This window comes from Berghia stephanieae, chromosome 2 (genome assembly GCF_034508935.2).
Source record: "Berghia stephanieae isolate SIO BIC M18660-M18661 chromosome 2, UCSD_Bste_1.3, whole genome shotgun sequence".
NCBI lineage: Eukaryota > Metazoa > Mollusca > Gastropoda > Nudibranchia > Aeolidiidae > Berghia > Berghia stephanieae.
In genome coordinates this window covers 99,518,456-99,539,415 of record NC_088361.1, presented here as the reverse complement: position 1 = coordinate 99,539,415, position 20,960 = coordinate 99,518,456, and the positions used below count along the sequence as shown (strand labels likewise).

At 32.8% G+C, this 20,960-nt stretch overlaps 1 protein-coding gene across 1 annotated transcript in view; it reads left to right on the top strand.

Moving 5' to 3' along the window:
• The first annotated feature begins 51 nt into the window (after positions 1 to 51).
• The window catches only part of LOC144966019 (protein SFI1 homolog), a 30,899-nt gene continuing 9,990 nt past the window's right edge, over positions 52 to 20,960 (top strand). The window contains exons 1-25 of the mRNA XM_078901996.1: positions 52 to 611; positions 1,411 to 1,516; positions 2,406 to 2,521; positions 2,891 to 2,962; positions 4,141 to 4,251; positions 5,751 to 5,845; positions 8,154 to 8,271; positions 8,714 to 8,816; positions 9,487 to 9,643; positions 10,648 to 10,809; positions 11,480 to 11,550; positions 11,837 to 11,929; positions 12,378 to 12,475; positions 12,860 to 12,926; positions 13,233 to 13,363; positions 13,606 to 13,687; positions 14,243 to 14,421; positions 14,864 to 14,939; positions 15,895 to 16,067; positions 17,037 to 17,139; positions 18,356 to 18,452; positions 18,678 to 18,838; positions 19,488 to 19,637; positions 19,841 to 20,277; positions 20,775 to 20,867. Of these exons, the coding sequence (XP_078758122.1) occupies positions 217 to 611; positions 1,411 to 1,516; positions 2,406 to 2,521; positions 2,891 to 2,962; positions 4,141 to 4,251; positions 5,751 to 5,845; positions 8,154 to 8,271; positions 8,714 to 8,816; positions 9,487 to 9,643; positions 10,648 to 10,809; positions 11,480 to 11,550; positions 11,837 to 11,929; positions 12,378 to 12,475; positions 12,860 to 12,926; positions 13,233 to 13,363; positions 13,606 to 13,687; positions 14,243 to 14,421; positions 14,864 to 14,939; positions 15,895 to 16,067; positions 17,037 to 17,139; positions 18,356 to 18,452; positions 18,678 to 18,838; positions 19,488 to 19,637; positions 19,841 to 20,277; positions 20,775 to 20,867 (3,446 nt within the window). The 5' untranslated portion in view covers positions 52 to 216. The remainder of the gene's footprint in view (positions 612 to 1,410; positions 1,517 to 2,405; positions 2,522 to 2,890; positions 2,963 to 4,140; positions 4,252 to 5,750; positions 5,846 to 8,153; positions 8,272 to 8,713; positions 8,817 to 9,486; positions 9,644 to 10,647; positions 10,810 to 11,479; positions 11,551 to 11,836; positions 11,930 to 12,377; positions 12,476 to 12,859; positions 12,927 to 13,232; positions 13,364 to 13,605; positions 13,688 to 14,242; positions 14,422 to 14,863; positions 14,940 to 15,894; positions 16,068 to 17,036; positions 17,140 to 18,355; positions 18,453 to 18,677; positions 18,839 to 19,487; positions 19,638 to 19,840; positions 20,278 to 20,774; positions 20,868 to 20,960) is intronic.

Genomic DNA, 20,960 nt, shown 5'->3' with positions numbered 1-20,960 from the left:
CCAATAGTTGAATCGGTGACATTTTACAATACAGGAAGTACTTTAAAATTTAGGAATCTGTGTTTACATCAAGGAAAAGAAGGAAATTTAACACGTCTATTCCTGCTTTTTCCGAGATCACTAGGCGGTCTATTATTGTTTTGGGTTTAGTAGTTACGACTTCACATTTGTCATGCTGCGTAGAGAAAATGGCACTGAAAAAGAATTATTCATACTATGAAGAAACACGTATTCCAAACAGTTAGTGAAGACAAAACGCTCAAAATCTGCGATGGATCAAGTTCAAGAGACAGAGATGATGACTCTGGCTCTGGAGTTAAGACTGGAACCGGTCATTATTCCACACAAAGTGAAAGAAAACCAAGTGGTACTAAATTAAATCCGTTAAAAAATGCTAAAAGTCTTGTTCCAATATTGAAAATGAAAGATACTTCTGATCATAACCTCAGTAACATACTCGCAGTTAAAGCTGAACAGATAAGGCATCGTTTAGCGACTCAACTGAAAGACGACGATGAAGACGAAGTTGATCCTGAAGAATTCCTACTCTTTCAAAACAACTTACCTCAGGATGAAAAAGCCAGTTCTAGTTTTGGTCAAAACACATACAGGTGAGTAAATATCAGAATCCATCTACGAACATTTTCTCTATTGTCTGACCCGAGTCTGAGAATAACCACAAACACTGAACAAGACAACAAGTAACAGTCCAGATGATAATTGTCCACTGGCAATACATGGAAGTTGAGGAAGGTATAAATAGATAAAAGGTATTTGTTTAAAGCATCTTCTTAAAGATACCGTATGTCTGTCTCCCACTTACTTACACTATCCCCTCTAATAAGTTTTACATATATTTTTACCATTGTCATCATAAGTGTATCACATTTATTCTCAGGTCATACGGTATTAGTATTATTGTTGATTATATAATAATTAAAACGCAGTACCCTAAACTATAAATGCCTTTTATTTGTCCATGTGGACATTCATATGTCAATATATGGCTGTTGTTATTCCAAGAAAATTATTGGAATTATTCAAAATCTGTTTCAGTTTGGAGTGACCACAAAGATGAAGATAGTAGTTTCTGAAATATTTGTAACACGAAATTTAGTTTTCATACTCATACTCTTAATCTTAAGATAATAAATCAACCTAAAGTCTTTGAGTAAGGAAATGTAAGAAATTGTTTTTCTAGAATAACCCCCCCCCCCCCTCTCTCTCTCTCTCTCTCTCTCTCGCTCTCTCTCTCTCTCTCTCTCTCTCTCTCTCTCTCTCTCTCTCTCTCTCTCTCTCTCTCTCTCTGATTCCTACCTTTTTAATTCTATTAACAGGGAAGTGGAAAGACAGGGATTATGTTTTTGAGAACTATCTGGAAAAAAATAAAATGCAACTTTTATCTTTCAGAATGGAATCATCAACTGAGCCACAGTCAAGGATTCCTCTCTCTAAAGCCAGAATCAGAAGAAGGCAAGCGATGCAGGAGAAAACCATGAGTCTCAAAAAGACAAAAGTAAATAGGTTTTTTCATATCTTCGTTTGTCATTCGCTTTTTAAGATGTAGAATAACAGCTGAGTTTGTTCATAATTTGATACAAGACTATTGTCAAGTTTTATAAAGTTTGTGATTTTATGTGTATGTGTGCGTTTTTTAGAATATCTTTTTTTCAGAATACACTAATTTCTGATATTATTTTTGATGTAACTTGTTTGCCTTTTATCTTTTAGTGCAGTGTATAATGGCTTAATGGTACTGTTTTGTGTCATCTAATAAAGTCAAGCAAGAATGATCTTAGTTATTTCCCGGATTGATGACAATTAATGTAAAACTCTGGCTCCAGCATTATGTCTTTGGGATAGGGATTTTCACACATTTGTCTTCTCGACTGAAGTGTGAATCAGTGCCTGGCTTTTGACAATGACAGATATTTTAGGGGAGCTGGTACAAAAAGAGACAACTTGTTCTGTATGAACAGGAGAAATTTGATTTGATTAGACCAAAGGCTTTGGGTGTTGTTGTTTTCTTGGGGTTTTTTTGTTTGTTTTCTTTTTTAGCTCTCATAGTGAAAGGCAGTGAGGTCACCTGCTTTGTCTTCTATCCCCTTATATCTGTTTTCCAACCTGCTTTCTGTCTTGGATTGAGAATAATTGGTTTTGATCTGGCTGGGAGGGAAACAGTCAAATGTACAGTTTTAGTTATAGTTTTGGGAGATGATATTTCTTTCCTTGGAAATCATCTTTCCTATTATGATTATGTCTAAATGCTGATCTGTCGTTAGATGCATGTATTCTGTTGTTAAACATTATCTTTTTTATTTAACAGACCAGATTTGAGTGGGTACCAGATGTATAGATTTTCATAGCTTTGTAATAAATCTCCCTCTCAATTTGAAACCCTACAGGAGAAAAGTCACCAAGTACCGAAGAGCAAAAGCAATAAAAGCACAGTAAAAATTCAGAACTATCGGCCTGGATATACATGGAGCCGAGGTGGCAGAGTGAAAGAGTTAAGGATAAGGTAAATAATATTTCATTAGAGTTCATTCGCTTAATGAAAATGTATGATAATGATTGTCACAGAGACAGAACATATAAATTTGAATGTGGCAGGATGGAGCGTGCATGCAATATATATGCTTACTGAGATGTCTGTTACATCTAAAGTTCAAGGGAAGAAGTAAACCATAATTCTTTGTAAATAATGGCAAAGTAAAACTAGATTAAAAGGTTAACAATAACGATGACTATCATTCATGAACATATTGAGCTCTTGTGTCAGATATAAGATTTTTAATTTTTCAAACTTAATAACGTAATGCAAACTCTTGCATTTTCATACTCTGCAACTAAGTTTGTTCTTTTTTTCCCCCAATCAATGATGATTTAGGTGTTTAGCAAGAAAATATCTTTTCATCTGGCGCAGAAAAACTTTTGGCAGGATCCCGTTGTCCGTTGCTGTGTATGTACTTTCCAAGTTTTCTCCTTTTATTTGATGTTTTATTAAAAAAATTGTTTGTTCTTTACACAATAAGTTGTTTGTTCTTTACACACTAATATGTGTATTACTGTTTGATGGTTTGCTGTTAGTCAGGCCTGTACACTTTTAATTTCAAACCAAAACATTAAGATATAAATTTATTTGCTTGAACTTATGAAATGAAAATACTGAGGAAATTTGAACGTACACAACTTGAATAAAACAAAATTAGAGAATATTGTGCAGCTATGTGGTCTTGTGGTATGACACTCACTTTCGGATCAGAAGGTCCTGGGTTCGAGCCTCGCTCAGCACATAGTTGACTCCTTGGAAAAGGCTCTTCACTCACATTCTCTCACCATACTCAGGTGTAAAATGAGTACCTGGCTGTTAACAGCGTTGTCTCTGTCCGAAAAAAAATATTAATTATCACATAACATGCGTCATGTAACGTCCTACATGTTAAGTGTTGCTGTTGGCCAGGGACACATTGTAAAGCGCTTTGAGCATGTTTAGTGGATATTGCGCTATATAAAAGCTCGAGCTCAAGCTCAACAATATGGTTATTTTCTATAAAGTCTTCTCTTCATTAATTTTATGAAAACAGGAAAATATGCATTGAAAATTCTCTTAACTATTTTTAATGTGGTTTAATGAATATCTAAATGAATTCAACTCTATCAAAATGCTTTTATTTAGCTGCATTTTGTATTTGTAACATCACTGGGATGATGTGTGGTCTTTTATCATCATATCACAGGGCTACAGTAACAAAGATAAAACAAGTAAAAACAAATACTAATACTTGAATATAATGTATGTCTTTAAAATCGTTTTAAGGAAAGGACAATTCATTAAAACTTTAGAGATACTGAAGTAAGTTATATCTCTACTATTAAGAATTGACGTTCACAAGAAGTGGTAATATAATATTTGAAACCATGATATATATGATATAATTTTGTTTGAGTTTGACCGATGGACAGATAAATTTTCCCTCTTTGATTGAAGCTTCTTTTCTCTTTGTTACTTGTTTATACAAAACTTTGATACTCTCAAATAACTCTCAATGATAGACACTGTGTTCATACAATGCAAATACAAAAGTTTAAAAAAATATTCTTATAATGATTTTATTTATTTTAACTTTATCTAACCAGAAATCATTATGAGGTGTCCCTCAAACGGCAAGCATTTGATCTTTGGTATGATTTCTGGTGGGAAATTGTCAAAGAATGGCGGTTGGGGGTTAGGGCTGAATGTCATTGCAGGTTAGTAGTCTGTGGATTTTATTTTTTTTTAAATTATTTTTTTAATCACCATACTACACAACATGATCGCTTTCCAAAGATTTTCATCGCTTCTTTTTAACAGAAGTGATGTTAAGTGCAACTACTATGGATAATGGTTAAAAGTCATTAAGGAATTTTTTACGATAGAATAAATGAGTGGTACTTTTTTGTGTGTGTTTGAATCATGAACAATGGTAGTATTTACTTTTGTCTTATGATTGATTTCACAAAACATTTTACAATACTTTGACTTACTTGACTTATGCCTCTTGGCTCCTGGCGAAGCATAGGGCCTCAACAGCACTCTTCCATCTTCTTCTGTCCTTGGCACAGACCTTTGCCTCACTCCAGATAAGATTGGAGACACACAAATCTTGCTGAAGGCTTCTCCTCCAAGTCTGTTTTAAACGAACGCGGGTTCCATTTGAGAGCTTGCTTGATTATGTTACAGGGCTCTTTCTGCAGGGTATGGCCAACCCATCGCCATTTTCTGCACCGAACCTGGACATCCATTTGCTCTTGGTTTGTTCTTGTCCAAAGGTCGGCGTTTGACTTTTTGTCAATTCATTTCAACTTGAGGATTTGTTGAAGACAGTGATTGACAAAGTTTGTATCTTGGCTGATGTGGTCAAGGTTATTTGCCAAGTCTCTGACCCATAGAGCATGACTGCTTTAACATTAGTGTTAAATATTTTAAGCTTGCTGTTTTTAGAAATGCTGAAAATTTCCATTTTGGTCTCAATAGTGCAAAGTCCTGGCGCGTTTTCTTGATTCTAGCAGTGATGTCTTCATCAGTTCTACCTGACTGACTGACATATACCTTGGCAGCAAAGTCAGTCAGTCAGGTTTCAATATTTTAGATAAGTTGATTTCTTAATTTTTTTCCATCATCATCATTACTATGGCTACCGCAGCCACCACCACATCATTATCACCACTTTAACATTTCAACTACTGCTACCACTACCACCACCAAATTATCATTATCACTACCAGTACCACTACTACTACAGTCACCACCACACTATCATCATCACCACCACCACATCATTTATTATTACTATCACCACTGTTACATCCACCTCCAACAACACCACTTCATCATCAAATATCATCATCAGCATCACTACTACAACCACCATGACTACTACAACCATTGCAACCACCAAATCATCACTGCCATTGCCACTCTACAACTATCACCAAATTATCAACAACAATGTCACCACCATACCATCATCATTACTTCCACCTCCTTTATCTTGTCAGTACTAAAACCAATATTTTATTTATTTCTTATCGTTTTGTTTTAAAAGATATGTGGGGGGAAGTGTTGAAGAGGTGTTTAATATTTGGCATCCTTCTCAACCATTGCATGTTTATGCCGCAAAATATATGTGTGAAACAATTAAGAGATATGTCAGTCTACTCTTGCAAGAAAACTAGATCATAACAATTTTGGTTACTTCTAATTTCAGGTACAAGTTGGGTTGCTCAATGTTCAAAGCTTGGAGAGAATTTATTCTTCAGAGGAGGATAAGAAATGATAAGAATAAGATTGCGTATTCTTTCTGTAAGTCCTAGATCCAGTTTTCCTTTCTTTTTTTTTCTTTTCTTTTTTTTTTTTTTAAATTTTGCTGTTGTTTGTTTAGTTTTTTTCTTCTGATAAAGGACAGATTGATATTTCAGTAAGTTTAAACACAGTCCAAGCCAGTTTATTGGGATGGCTCATCCGAATTAAGCGGGGGGGGGGGGGGGGGGGGGGGGGGGAGACATGAATTTGAGCAATTTTTCAAATTTACGATAGTCCCCACTGCATTTATCCAGACTTGTGACTGGAACACAACTTCTAATGAAAGATGTTTTGGTTGCATTCAACATTTATTTGTTTGAGTTTTTTGTTTTCTTTTGGTTTCGTTTCTTTTACGTTTTTTCCATATTTTTTTTTCATGTTTTAAAGCCATAGTAAACAGGGAGAGTTGTTTGACATCTATTTTGGGTTACTTTAGGGGTCACTTGACTGCTAATCTAATCCACAAACTTTGTTAGATGGGTCAGAATTCTTTCTTGGACAAATCGTCGCAACAACTTCACCATTTCACGTTTTTCTGATGAAATCATTGGTGGGGCATCCTCTTCATCACTACTTTGGTGCTCTTCAATTTTCTGGGGTTTTCTTTCTCTCTGGGCATGTTTAATTAACTCTTCGTCGGTGTCGGCACCAGAGCACTGTAGATTATTGTAGTTATGGGGCGATCATTGTCAAATTTCGTCCTCATTAATCGGTGGGCCGTCCCAAATAAGCGGTTGGGAAATAGAAAGGGTATGACTTTTTGGATAGAAAAGTACTTGTCTATAGATGTCTTTTGCAATCCATATTGGTACTTTCAGCCGAGTTAGGATATATTAGAAATAGTGCCATTTTGCTTAATGAAATGATGGAATCAGTCATTGCTTGCTTGAGAACTCGTCATTCCTAGCTAGTCTACTATTATCTTCACCTGGTCTATAGCCTATGGCATTGGTGTGTTGATCACTCAACTGTGATAGAACTACATCAACAGAGGTGCATCGACATCAGCATTCGTTGGCAGTCACTGCTTTTTTTCTCTGTGGTTAAAACCCCTCTATGAGGTTACTTATATAAGGCTCAACTTCTACATAAGTGCCGCCATGTAGGTGTACATCCTTTTATTAAATTCTCTCAACAATACCACTCATTCTTTTCAAGATAACACACACATACCTCTCACTAACATTGATATAAATCCATTTTGGGGGGAAAAAAGGAAATAGTGATTAGTACACTCCCTTTCTTAAGGAATAGTGCTGTATACTTTAACATTTACATGAAAGATTAAACAAATACGTTCAGTTCAATAAACACAATATTATTCCCACTGTTGTGAAGTCTAAGCTGGAATTTGGGGACACTGCTTTATTGGGACGATTCCTTGAGAACAGAATTTTTTTCTATATAAAAAGTCATGCCCTTTCCAATTCCCAGCCAATTAATTGGGACAGCCCGCCGCTTAATGGGGATGAACGTTGACATTGACCATCCCCATTAAAGAGCTTTTTCGTTGTCTTCAATTATTTAAAATGATGGTTCATAAAATGCAATCTAGTCTAATGGGAAGGTCAACGCGGTTGTGTGGTCATACCATTCATCACAGAGGTGTGAACAATAGAATTTACCTGTATCCCTTGTCAGTGTTATCGACTGCCATCGTCACGTGTCAATGACCACGATGCCTTCACCGAAGAGTTAATAGAACATGCACAGAACAAAACAAACTCAGAAAATTGAAGAGTACGAAAGTAGTGATGAAGGACACTCCTCATCAAAAAAAACCTGAAATGGTGAAGCTGTATTCTGACCCCTCTGACAAAGTTTGTGGATCAGATTAGCAGTCAGGTGGCCACTGAAGTAACCTAAATAGACGTCAAACAGGTCTCCCTGATTACTATAGCTTTAAACATGAAAAAAGAAGAAACGAAACAAAAATTTTAAAAAGTTTAATGCAACCAATACTTCTTTCATTAGAAGTTGTATTGTCAGTCACAAGTCTGGATAAATGCAGAGGGGACTATGCTAAGTCTGAAAAATTGTTCAATTTCATGGACTCTGCTTAATTGGGACGCTGCTTATTTTTGGCGTTTTGTTGGGAACTGAGCTGTCCCAATTAACCAATTATTAAAATCTTAATCAAAGTGAAATGACGTGATAATTAAGTAATTACATAGAATAATAGATATGAACAATAAGGTGAAATGAAAGGTAACAAATATCTTAAATAAATAACAAATAATGGACTAACATGTTAAAGTTATACTGTAAATTATTAATGATTATTAATTTTCATGGTTTAAAATTACAGGCAACCAAAAGCGAATAATACAATCTTGGCACTGTTGGAGATTGTATATAAAAGAGAAACATACAACAAGAAAATTAAGAAATCGAGCAGAGGAATTTCATGAAGTCAGAATTCTAAGGTTTGTTTTAATTGATCAGCATTGATTTATGTATAAAGAAATTTATTTTAACAGTCTTATTATATTCTTCCTCCCTTTGTTTGATTTAACAATATTTCAAATAGATTGATTTGTTGATTTACTCCAGTCTATAAGCACAAAAGATAGTTTATACAAAACTTAAACTACTTTTGATTTCAGGTACAAATTAGGCTTCTTTATTAATGATTTAGTAATGGTTGATTTTTTATTTTTATGAAAACAGTAGCTTGATTTATCATAATGAAACAGTAATTTGGGCACCTATTCACCTGTACAAGGCTATCAATCAAAATAAGAGAGAAATATATGTGTAAATATCCATATGTATACTGTACTTAACTGTTAACCTACTGCACATCTAATGGGAATGAGATAGGTTGACTTCTTTGTCTTCATCCATTTGAAATGTATATATTCACAGAATTGCGTGGTCTGTTTGGAAAGATCGTCATTCAATTGCTGAAGACCGGAAAGAAAGAGAAGCCCTTGCTCTTCAGTTTTGGTCTTACAGACTCCAAGCTCAAGTATGCTTTTTTTTTTTTTTTGCTAATAATAATAATGATAATATTGTAGAACCAAGTATTTGGTTTGTCCTCTTATCATTAGGTTGTTGATGATAATATCTAGGAATGTCATGTGTGCCATGAAACTTGTAAAAAAAAAAATGATGTTAATGATGTGCACTCATTAAAGTAATTGAGATTTTTATACAAAATTATATGAAATTCAAAGGATGATGGAATGGTAAAAGGCCAATTATAAATGTTATTCTTGATATCTTTATGTGGCTATGGGGTCTTATGGTATGACACTTGCCTTTGGACTGGAGGGTCCAGGTTTGAGTCCCAGTCTGAACTGTGCCTAGTTGGAAAATACGCTTTCTCTCATTCTCTCACCATATTCGAGGGTAAAATGATTACCTGATAGTTTAAAGTGTTATATCTGTCGGGGGGGAAAAAAATGGTTTTATCGCCAAACAATTTGTCCTACATGTTAATTGTTGCTGTTGGCTAGGGATCGTTTGTAAAGTGCTTTGTGATCTCATTTAGTGGGTCGTGTTCTATAAAAATGCTCAAGTTTGTTTTCTTTTTTTTTTTTGGGGGGGGGGGGGGGGGATTATGCTCAAGTTGTCAATAATTTCCCTTTGTTTAAAAAAAGTCTGAAAACCTTTAACTTTTTTTTTTTTTTAAACAGCATTGGTTAGCATGGAAAGCTGCTATGCAAGAAAGAAGCCGTTGTCGGGAACAGATGGCCAATGTGTGCATGTATCATAATAGTGTACTTGCCACCAGATGTCTAAAAGCATGGCAGCTCTACATTGCCAATCGCAGGTCAAAGAAGTCTCACAAAGGTGTGCATTACAAATGCCTGGTTTTTATGATTTATATTTAGATTGAACTTCCACATTAACGCTTTGTGTAAATGTTACATTACTTATTTAATATGATGTAATTTAGAACTCTTTTGGGATTTCAATTTGAAAATGAAATTCTATTGACCTAAGCTACGGTCAGAAAGTTCTGAATTTTTAAAAAGTTCATCCACCCCAATTGTAAATTTCTTAATGTTTATCTATTTCAAATTTTGTTGAAAGCTGCATATGAAAACCAAAGTCACATCTATTTGAAAGCAAAATATTTTTTTTCTGCCTCCAGAATAATCTCCAGTTCCATGTTAAGACTGTAAAGAACAACTTTAAAAAAAAATTATTGGCCATTGCTCAGAGATCTGATATGTTTATGTAATTGAAAGTTGTTAAATACCTGCAAGTCATGATGATTAAATAAGCATCTTCCTTGAAAGAAGATGAAATAAAGAGATTGAAATATGTTTGCAGTAATAAATTTCTCCATGATGCCTCTCTCTCTCTTTCAAGCGAATGATTCAGAAGGTTGTGAATTAGTGCCTATGAATAAATATCCTCAATGTGTTGCATTGTATTTGTGCCGTCATAGTATTTATAATTTGTATATGCTTGTTTTTCATTTTCTTATGTTAAAATTTGATTAAATGTTGCAGTACAATTAACTACACTTATTTTAGATTCCCATGTAAATGTTAATTGATAGTATGTGTGTTCTTAGATTATTGTTACAGATATTAGATATTCTAAAATCATCAGAGCTACGGAGATTTTTTTCTCTTCCCAATAGAGGGCAAGCGTGTGATCAGTCATATTTTTGTGAATAGGACATTTAAATTCAATATATTTCATTGATGTATATTTTCTATGTTTTTTGCAGCATTTAATTTGTTTTAGTAGATAATATGTTATTAGATATATGCTCCTGAGTTGTATCTTCTATGTGATCCACCCTTTATTTCTATTGTATTTTTTGTTTTTTTTTCATATAGCCTTTGCATGTCGAATGTATGAAAATCAACTGAAAGCAAATTGCTTTAGACACTGGTCACAGCGTTGGCACCTCCTGTGTTCGTTGCGTACACATCAACACCGAATGGAGGAAATAGCTATTACCTTTCGTCTTCGATGGGTTTTATGGAGATGGACTAATTGTATCCTTTTTTTTTTTTATATAGAATTATTTCAATATGACTAAAGAAAGTTATATATTTATTAACAATTTATTACGTTCTTGGTACCAAAGTTTTCTTTTATTTTGTTTCTTTTGTTTTTTTGTTTTATTTTTTGGTTAATAAACATTCTATTTCATCTTAATACACTCATCTTTTTTCTTCCATTGTGTCATATATTTTTTCTGTCTTACCCATTTACATATTACAAGCAGATCATTGTGGTGGTTTTTTTGGGGGGTTTTTTTTTAAGGACAGTTGTCTTTGTTGTTCAGGACTGTATTGTTTAATTTGTTTATTAATTATGTAATTTTTAATTAATCTAGTGCACAATAAACTCCTGAGACAAATGCATGAATGTATCTCCCGTATTCTGCACTCTCATTTCTAGCTCCCTCTTTTGTAAGTTTTTTTTTCTTCATAGCAGTTTATTTGAAAACTACCTAAGCCTAGCACATATTAAAGGTTCTTGAAATGCGGCATATTGTGTATTAAGTACCATTCCATGGACCCCTGAGATTGACATAGACTATAAAAGTTTCCAATTTGTTTTAACATTTTGAATTTATTTTTTTGGTTTTTTTTTGTTTTTTTTGGAAAGGGGGGGAGGGGGGTATATTTAAGTGATTAAATTTCTTAACCAATTAAAAAGATGTTGATTCATGCCGAGATATGAAGCTGAAGGAGCTAATGGCAATAGATCATTATCACCAGCATCTTAAAGTAAGTGTATTATTTCAATGCCTTTGTTATTCAATTTAGTAAAAACGCTTTCATTTTTTAAGTCGTGTCAGTGAAATATTTCTGCTTGGTGTTTTTATAAAATATAATTGTTTTCTTGTTCTTTTTGAGGTTTTGGGATTTTTTTTAATGTGTAATTTTTAGAATTTGTATTTTTATTTATCAATTATGCTTATATATTTTCTGGTAAAGTTAGAAAAGAAAGGCTGTACAAGATCTCACAAGTAAGCTGCAATCAATATTTTAAATTTCACATAACTTTCCTCAGCACTTTGGCCTCGCCTCATTCCGCTTAAATGTCGTTCACTCTCGTATCAAAGACATGAGGAGGAAGTTGTCCCAGCAGCTTGAAATAACACAGGTTAAAATTGTTGTGGTTTTCATTGGACAATAGATTATGTAGACAATCTAAATGCATGAAGGATTCATAAAATGTTCTAGTTTAAGAAATGGTAAATGACAATTTAAACCTGGGCTATATTAAAAAGGCTCCTAAAGGGATAGAAGGGAAAAAAATGTAAAGAAAAAGTAAAGTGAAAGTAAATTTTGTATAACATTACCAATCTGAAAAAGAATTTTGAATATCTTTTGAACAAAGAATACTTTTTCATGATTTTATGAAAGTTAAATTTTCTAAATTGTTTAATCCTAGTAACTTTTAAGTTTAAAATATTGTTTTGAACAATCATTACTTGGATAATATTTTGATGGAATTGAATTGATTTAATTTATATCACAGATACCAGCTTCATCATTTTTTGTGCAAAATAGATGAGTTATTGAGATGTGATTATTTGATCTGTTTACAGCGACAAAGACGATTCTGGAATAAATGGGTGAATGCATATGACCAGAGGCAGGAAGACAAAATGGCCACTTCCACAGCCATTGCTTATGATTGTTATAAGTGAGTCTCTAATTCATTGTATTTCACTGATCACTCATGAATATTATATTTTGTGGTGACAAAGTTTTAATACTTTTGACGTTATATTTCAGATTCAGTATTGTTTGTTTTTCTTCTGTGATTTTTTTTGGGTTTTTTGTTCTTTTTTTAAAATTCAAAGTAGATTTTAATCAACATCATCATCATCATTATTATTATTATTATTATTATTATTATTATTATTATTATTATTATTATTATTATTATTATTATTATTATTATTATTATTATTATTATTATTATTATTATTATTATTATTTAAGTTGCTTCTCGTCTTCATAGCATTTTGATGAATGAAAAGAATGTTTTTAAAAATGATTAAGGCTTTACATTTTTGTTCCCCAGCTCGACTCTCATGTTGAAGTGTTTCTCAGCTCTTGTGGAATACTGTCAATGGAGAAAACTCAGAAAAGTATGTCTCCCCTTGCTTGGTCATAATTATAATCATGTACATTTAGTTTTAAAACAAATGTCTCTTTTAATTGGTCTTTATTGTCATTATTTGTGAGGTGATTTGTCAAAACCCATTCTATTATTGGACTTACATATGTAACCTTTTTACTTGGTTTTGACATTTTATGTTAAATTATGTAATGTTTGTATGTGGATTTATTGTTGTATGACCAAAATCATTCCATTCATTTAGGCATAAAGAAATTGAAGCTTCTCTCAAAAGCTATAGTTTTGATTTAAACATTATTTACTTCATGATCAACAGGTACAGTATGCTCAAGCTGATGCCCACTTTTATCTTCATGCTGTTCCTAAGTGTCTATTTCATATGAAAATATATGTACAGTTGGAGAGGACATGCAGGCACAATGCATTAATTGCCAATTCATTTTATGTGTAAGTTCCGTTTTTTAAAAAAAATATATAAATAATGATTTTCAAAATTTTGAAATTCAAGAGTAACGGTGAATAATTTATCTGAGCTTTGTTGGCTATCTAATTACTTAGGATTTGTTTTTCTAAAAATATTGTCGTTCACGTTGGACCCTGAAATTATGACATTTGTTCATTTACTTCCATTGTTTTCATCATTATTGTTTTACTGTATGTAAAGAATATTTCTTGATGCATTCAAACAGAACCAATTCACAGCGAAAAATATTTACAAAATGGAGGGCTGACGCCAAACAAATCAGGGACCAGAGAATGCTGTATAGGATGGTAATATTATTTTTCATATGCTGATGTCTCTTTTTATTTTTAAATCAACCATTTTTAAGGCTTTTAATCTGATTGTAATTTTTTGAGAGGGGGGGGGGGGGGGAGTGTCGATCTCTTTATTTTCTTGAACTTTACGACTGTGATTGTAATTTTTTGAGGGGGGGGGGGGGGGGAGTGTCGATCTCTTTATTTTCTTGAACTTTACGACTGAAATATAGCAAGATATGTCTTTTTTAAGAATTGGAAAAATCATTATTGTCTAAAAAGAAGAAAAAATGTTACCATATGGAGGGAGTGACTAGATAATTTATTTTGTTATGTCATAGATATTTTGATGTGGTGATCATTTTTTTTAATATTTTGTGACTATTACTGTATGTAAGGGCATGGCATAAATTTTTTATTTTTTGTCACACAAGGGTGAAGGCTAGAGTTTTTTTTGTTTTTTTTTTTTATTGTGAGAGGGAGGGTCAGTGAAGACTTTTCCTCATGTTTTCTTTAAATAGCCTTAGTTATGTTTTAATGAGTTACCATATTATATTTCATTTTACATAGGCTGTTTTACATCATGAGTCAATTCTTACAAGATCCATCTTCACACTATGGCGAGAAAGGTTAGAGGACATAGATGAGGAGAGACAGAAGACTGAACTGGCTCATCGTCATTTCTTGTATTCATTATGTCATCGGGTACTTGAAGCCTGGTCAGGGTTGGTGCTGTTGAAGAGGAAAAGGTATGATATTTTAGAACATTGTAAAATCTAGTATTGCTCACAATCTTGTTTTGAAATCTGTTTCCTTACATATGGGGTCTCACAGTAGATTAGATGTTAGAGCACTTTATATAATCACAGGCGAATAGAAAAGTATCAAGGTTTCAGCTATGTTTCCTCGTGACCTTGTTGTCTACTTAGCAATGATTAGGTAGCTTGGTCTCTTAAATATTATGGGATGTACTGTAAGATAGCCTTGTGTGAAAGGTAGCAATGCAATTGTTACTATCTGTGTAAAAGTACAGACTGAAAACTACAGGGAAAAAATATTAGCAACAAACATTGCAATGGATGGTGCGATTTACCTTAAAATGAAATCCTTTATGTGGGCTTTTTTGGAATATCAACTTATAAACATGAAATCTGATGTAATTTGTGTTTTCATTTTCTTGTCCTATTTTAGAGAAAAGGATTACATCCAAGCTATTCAACATCACAATAAGATAATGGAAAAGAAGTCAATTACAATTTGGAAGAAGGTAAATGCTTTCATATTTTTATATGCAGAATTTAGTATATGATAATGTAAATCTTTATGTGATTTGGCGCTGTTCGGGATCTTTATTATATGCTCTTAGCAGTCATTTTTGGGTTTGTGTTTTTCTATGTCATGATGTCATGATTTTATTTCTGTCTTGTTTAAAAACTCATTTAATAAATGTATTATTGTTGTTAAAAGAGATTTATTAATTATTTCTCAGTCGATATTTCCATTATTCTCTCACATTTCCTGCCTCTGCGAAGACGTGTCAGGAACATGGAGCACTGTCCATTTTTCCACTTCTTCTGTTGTTAATTTCTTTGCATATGGTTAGAGAGCGAAACCTGCAACAGATTCCCTTTCCATTCATTTCCCCTGTGGAAGCTGAAATACATCTCTCTCTCTCTCTCTCTCTCTCTCTCTCTCTCTATATATATATATATATATATATATATATATATATATATATATATATATATATATATATATATATATATATATATATATATATATATATATATATATATATATATATATATATATATATCTCTCTCTCTCTCCATATATATATATATATATATATATATATATATATATATATATATATATATATATATATATATATATATATATATATATATATATATATATATATATATATATATATATATATATTCCTTGTTGATGGTCTTGGCAGGCGAACTGTTGTGCTCTACCCTAAGTTGCAAGATGGAGCCATCACATCTCAACATATTGGTCTTTTTTACTTCATTTAATTTGTAATTATTTAAATAATTGAATGTTGGGGCAGATGTCACTTGTTGATGAGAATACTTTTTTGTGACTTCTAGTTAATATATAAAAATATATGTTGTAACGGAAACAGGTTTTATCACTTGAATTGAAATAAACTATCCATCATCATTGTACTTTTTTTTTTTAATTCCTTAAAGTGGACCAGTGAGAAGAAAGATATGAAGAAGAAAAAAGAATTGGCAACAAGACATTGTCATAAATACGTCTTAACTCTTTGTGTGAGAGAATGGAAAGCGATGTGGGCACAAGGCAAATGCTTTCAGTCTTCTGCTGATTCTTTTCATTACAGAAAATGTCAAACTACTCTTCAGTAAGTGATTATTACACTTTCTCTCTCTCTCTCTCTCTCTCTCTCTCTCTCTCTCTCTCTCTCTCTCTCTCTCTCTCTCTCTCTCTCTCTCTCTCTCTCTCTCTTTCTCTCTCTCTCCCTCTCTCTCTCTCTCTCTCTCTCTCTCTCTGTCTTATATATATATATATATATATATATATATATATATATATATATATATATATATATATATATATATATATATATATATGTATGTATATATATATACGAACAATCATTTAAACCATTTTGAAAATATTTAGTAATCAAAATAAAAGTGAAGACGGGTCGCAAGAGAAGTACATGATTTTTACTTCTATGCAACTTTAATAGAACAGTTTTTCTAAAGAATATGCCTTACTTTTTATCTTTTTATTGAGATGAATTCTTGGTTGTGATTGTGATAATGATGATGTATATTAAATATGGTTATGATAATGACAATATTTTTATGAACATTGATGATAATAATAATAATAATCATAATGATGTTGATGATTATACTGATAATAATAATAATGAGAACAATAATGGAAATAATGAGAATGGTAGTAATAATGATAATAATAAAAGTAATAATGGTAATAATAACATTAATAATATTTATCATTATCTTAATAGTAATAATGATGATGATGATGCAATCAACCATGATGAGGAGGAGGAAAATTGTCCAAAGACAGCATGTCATGTAAAGCACATGATTCACGTGTTTCTGTCCGTTTCAGGATACAGAAACACTGGGCACGTGGTTTAAAAGGTTATGAGTGAACCCGTTTTTTTCAGGGTTTTGCATAAAAAAGCTTGTATTTTTTATTTGTCTTAGTATTTCATTATTCGTAAAATTTTGTGTTGAAATTGCATGAAAGTGAACTGGAGCAAAAGCAGGTAGAAATTAAAACCCGTTTCACTCCAATAAGATACAGTTTTATTTTATTAATTGTTTTACAGGCTTGCCTTCAAAGAATGGAAGATTGTGTCAAGAAATCTGTCAAGCAAAAGAAAAGAAAAGTTTGCTGCCACCGTTCACTACAACCGTTGTCTCATGTTAAAAGTAAGATGTGATGATTCATGCATAATTTTTGTTGTCTTTTAAATTTAGTTTATTATAATCCTAATGATAATAATACCAAACTCTAGAGGTGCCCAAATGAGTCAATAAAATGTATAGTAAAATAAACAGAGTAAAATGACTCATATAAAAGATACAACACAAAGTAAACAACGTTATGGCCTTTAGCCATCTTCAGGTAAACATAGATAAGAAAAGGAATTATATTTATATTACATTTGCATTATGGTCAGTAAATGAGAAAAAGAGGGTAAGTAAAGAAAACATTTTAGATAAAAATGTGTGTGTGCAAGGGAAGTAGAGAGAGGGTGACAAGGAGATGAAGTAATGAGATGAACTGTAAACTGAGACCTAAACTATATAAATCAAGCATTAGATAAGAAGGGGGAGGGGGGGGGGGGGGTTATTAAAGAATTCAAGACGGCGATAGTGTATTTATTGACCCCCTCTGAGTGGGAGAGGAAGAGTGCGTTTCAAAGTTGCTGCAGATATTTAAAATAAAGGAAAGAGATAAACAAAAAAACATAACTAGGTTGACCTAACTGAGCAAAAGAGATAGGTAAATATGGAATTATTCTAAAATAAAATAAACTTAGCTCAGAAATAGTGTAGGTTCTCCTCGAAAACATGGCTTATCTGGGAATACGCACGACAAATTATTTCGAGGAGAACTTCCACTATTTCTTAGCTAAGTTTTTTGGGGGGTTTTTCCGGCTCTCTTTTTCTCTCTCTCTCACTCTCGGGGAGGGAGGGGGTCAATAAATAAACTATCACCATCTCGAATTCTTTAATAAACCCTCCCTACGGTGATGATGATGATAATAATAATAATAATAGTTGTAGTAATGTTAATAATAAAAAATATTTAAATTATTTACATAATAAATAGACAACACATTTTACAAACGTCTTAGGTAAAACTTCATTTACCTAATGGAATCCTGAGACAAGAAGATAAGTTTTTAATTTATTTTTGAAATTTGATAAGAAGTCAGTACATCTGATATTGCGGAGGAAACCGTTAAAAAATGGGGTGTCGTAAATTCAATTGATTGTTCATCAATTTGCAGAATGTTTTAGGCTTAGATAAGATTATTCAATTCAATTGTTATCATTGAAGTTGACTTGGGGCTTTTAAAAGCTTGATATTCTGCACAAAAAGAAGGCTTATTTTTTTTCCTCTTTTTCTTTAATGCAGGTTGTGCAAGAATGGCGAAATTGGGCTGTTGTCCATGCGTACAGACAATCACAGAGCAGGGAGCTTTTGGAAAATGCTGTCGTGCAGTTACAACTTTGTACGTTGTTTTTATGAATTTGCTTTAAATATAAAAACAAACAAAAATCCATCCCATGAGGATGAATATGGGAACTTTATTATTTAAAAGAAGAAAAAAATTAAACTATTACATCATACCGTAGTATTCTTTTGTTCTTTACTCTTTTTTTGTTGTTGAAAATAAATGTCATACAAAATATTTGCATAACCAGCTCACTTTTTTCCTCTCTCTCTCTCTCTCCAGTGAAGCTCCAGTCATATTACAAACGGTGGCAAATTGAATTTCATAAAGCTAAACAAATGTTGATAAAGCAAGATGAGGCAGAAAGTCACCATCATCGAGTCTTACAAAGCAAGATCATTGGCGTATGGAAGAACTATACCAGACAATGTTTGAGGAAAAAAGTGAGAGCTTTTTTGAAATTAAGGATATGATAAATATATTTATTCTATATTTACTCTATCTGACATTTTGTCTCACCGTACTATCTTTATCGAGGCCCTATTCCTATTTGCAATTACTTGTCTTTTGGTGAAAGCGGTTAAGTCTGCATTTTATAAGAGACACAATGTGAGAGATTATAATTTAAATGAAATTCAATCCCCTTATTATAAGATTACGACTTGTATATGATTTGCTTATTACATACAGTACCTATATTAACATGATGTGCAAGTTCTTGGTGGAAGCATACTGATTGTTTTGTGGCATTGGTATCAACTCGATCATGACAAAAATAGGGCTTGCCTTCATGCTCATGGAAATAGTAATTAAGATTATAGGGTTGATGATAGTAATAAAAGTTAAAATGTTAATGACAACATTATGGAGAAAGCAGAGCTTATTTCAATTTACTACTTGTTTTATCATAACAGAGTGAAATGCCCAATAATGACCAATTTAGTAAGCTAATGATAGTGAATTATTGGAGTGATAGTTAAAGACGAATGCATAATATATTGCAATATAAGTAATGACACCAGCGAAATGCTCTAATGGTTTTTGAGTTTCCAATGTCTCAAAAAAAAATTTCTACACTTATTTTTTGCTCAGCTTCTTGATGGACAGAGTGAGAGGTTCAATAGTGTACGTCTGACAGCTAAACACTTTTACATTTGGAGAGCAAGATATGACGAGAAGATGGTAGAGAACTCAAAAACAGAGCTTGCATTGTGGCAATGGAGCTTAATGCTGGAACGCAAGGTTTATATTAAATTGCTTTTATACAATTATTCATTTTTTCAATTAAGTTTTTTGCAAAGTTCAGTGAACAATTGTTATTTTTGTTTTGATTGTTTGTTTGTTTTAATTCATCTTCTTGAGATAATTCCTTGCAGAAAAAATCTCACAGTTGGAATGCTCTTACTCTCTTTCTCTCTCGCTCTCTCTCTTTTTTTTTCAATTAGGTGTTGTTAGCATGGCAGGCATTCAAAGATTATGAGAAGCATAAAAAAGCTCGCCTCAATGATGCAGGATTATTCAGACGTCAAAGGTTACTACAAACAGCATGTTGTCAATGGTTGACAACAGCTGACAGCCTGTCCCAAGTCCGAGCATCCACAGCAGCCCGTTACCAAACTAAAGCTGTCATGGACTCCTTCAGACTTGTACAAAGATGTGCTCTGCATTGGAAGGCTTGGACATGCAAGCGTTGTGCTTCAAAAGGCAGAGGGGAAAGATCTTCAACCTTATCGTCCAAAGTTAGGCTTGCACCAAATGCCATGGAGTTCAAGACTATACCCTCAACAGATTTGGAAAAGAATGCAACTACCTCATCTTGGAGTGATGTCATTGTTAAACCAAAGGCTGTTGCTTCATCTCCAATTCGGTTAATATCCACAGGGTAAGAAGTTGAAGAGTTGTTTTTTTTTTTTTTTTTTTATTATGAGGGGAAAAGTCAATTCTGTGGTCAAGTGATGGTATTGTCATATAGTTCGCTTCTATCTCCCTTGTATTATTAAGCTTTTTCCATATGACTCTTTGTATTTGTTATGAATTGAAAAGACTTAGTTTTGCCGTGCATGGCTCGGATCCTTTTCTTGGAAAAAAGTATATTTTTATCTTTGATAGACATTTGTTCTCATAAATCTTCCATCTATGTTGGAAATGATCTGTCGTCCTATATTGGGATTAATATGATATCACATCAGATTAAATGATAAATCTTAAAGATGTCCCAACTAGCAGAATCAATTAGTCAAAGAAAGGAAAAACAATCATTTTTAATTAATATATTATGTTTTTACCTTACCTTGATCACTCCATCAGTTGTTTACTTTTGTTTCATTAAGACTTTATTTGAATTCTCCTTCCCCCACCCCCACACCTCTTAACCTCAAGTTTCCAAACTACCCAGCGGCGTCCTCCTACTAGACCCTCATTTCTCATGGAATCACTTCAACGAGCTGGCTTAAGTGCCTTCATGTTCTCTGAGTGAGTCTTGTTTGATTGTTTGTTTGTTTTTTGCTCTTTTTTTTGTTTGTTTGTTTGTTGTTTGTTTGATTGTTCGTTTGTTTGATTATTTTT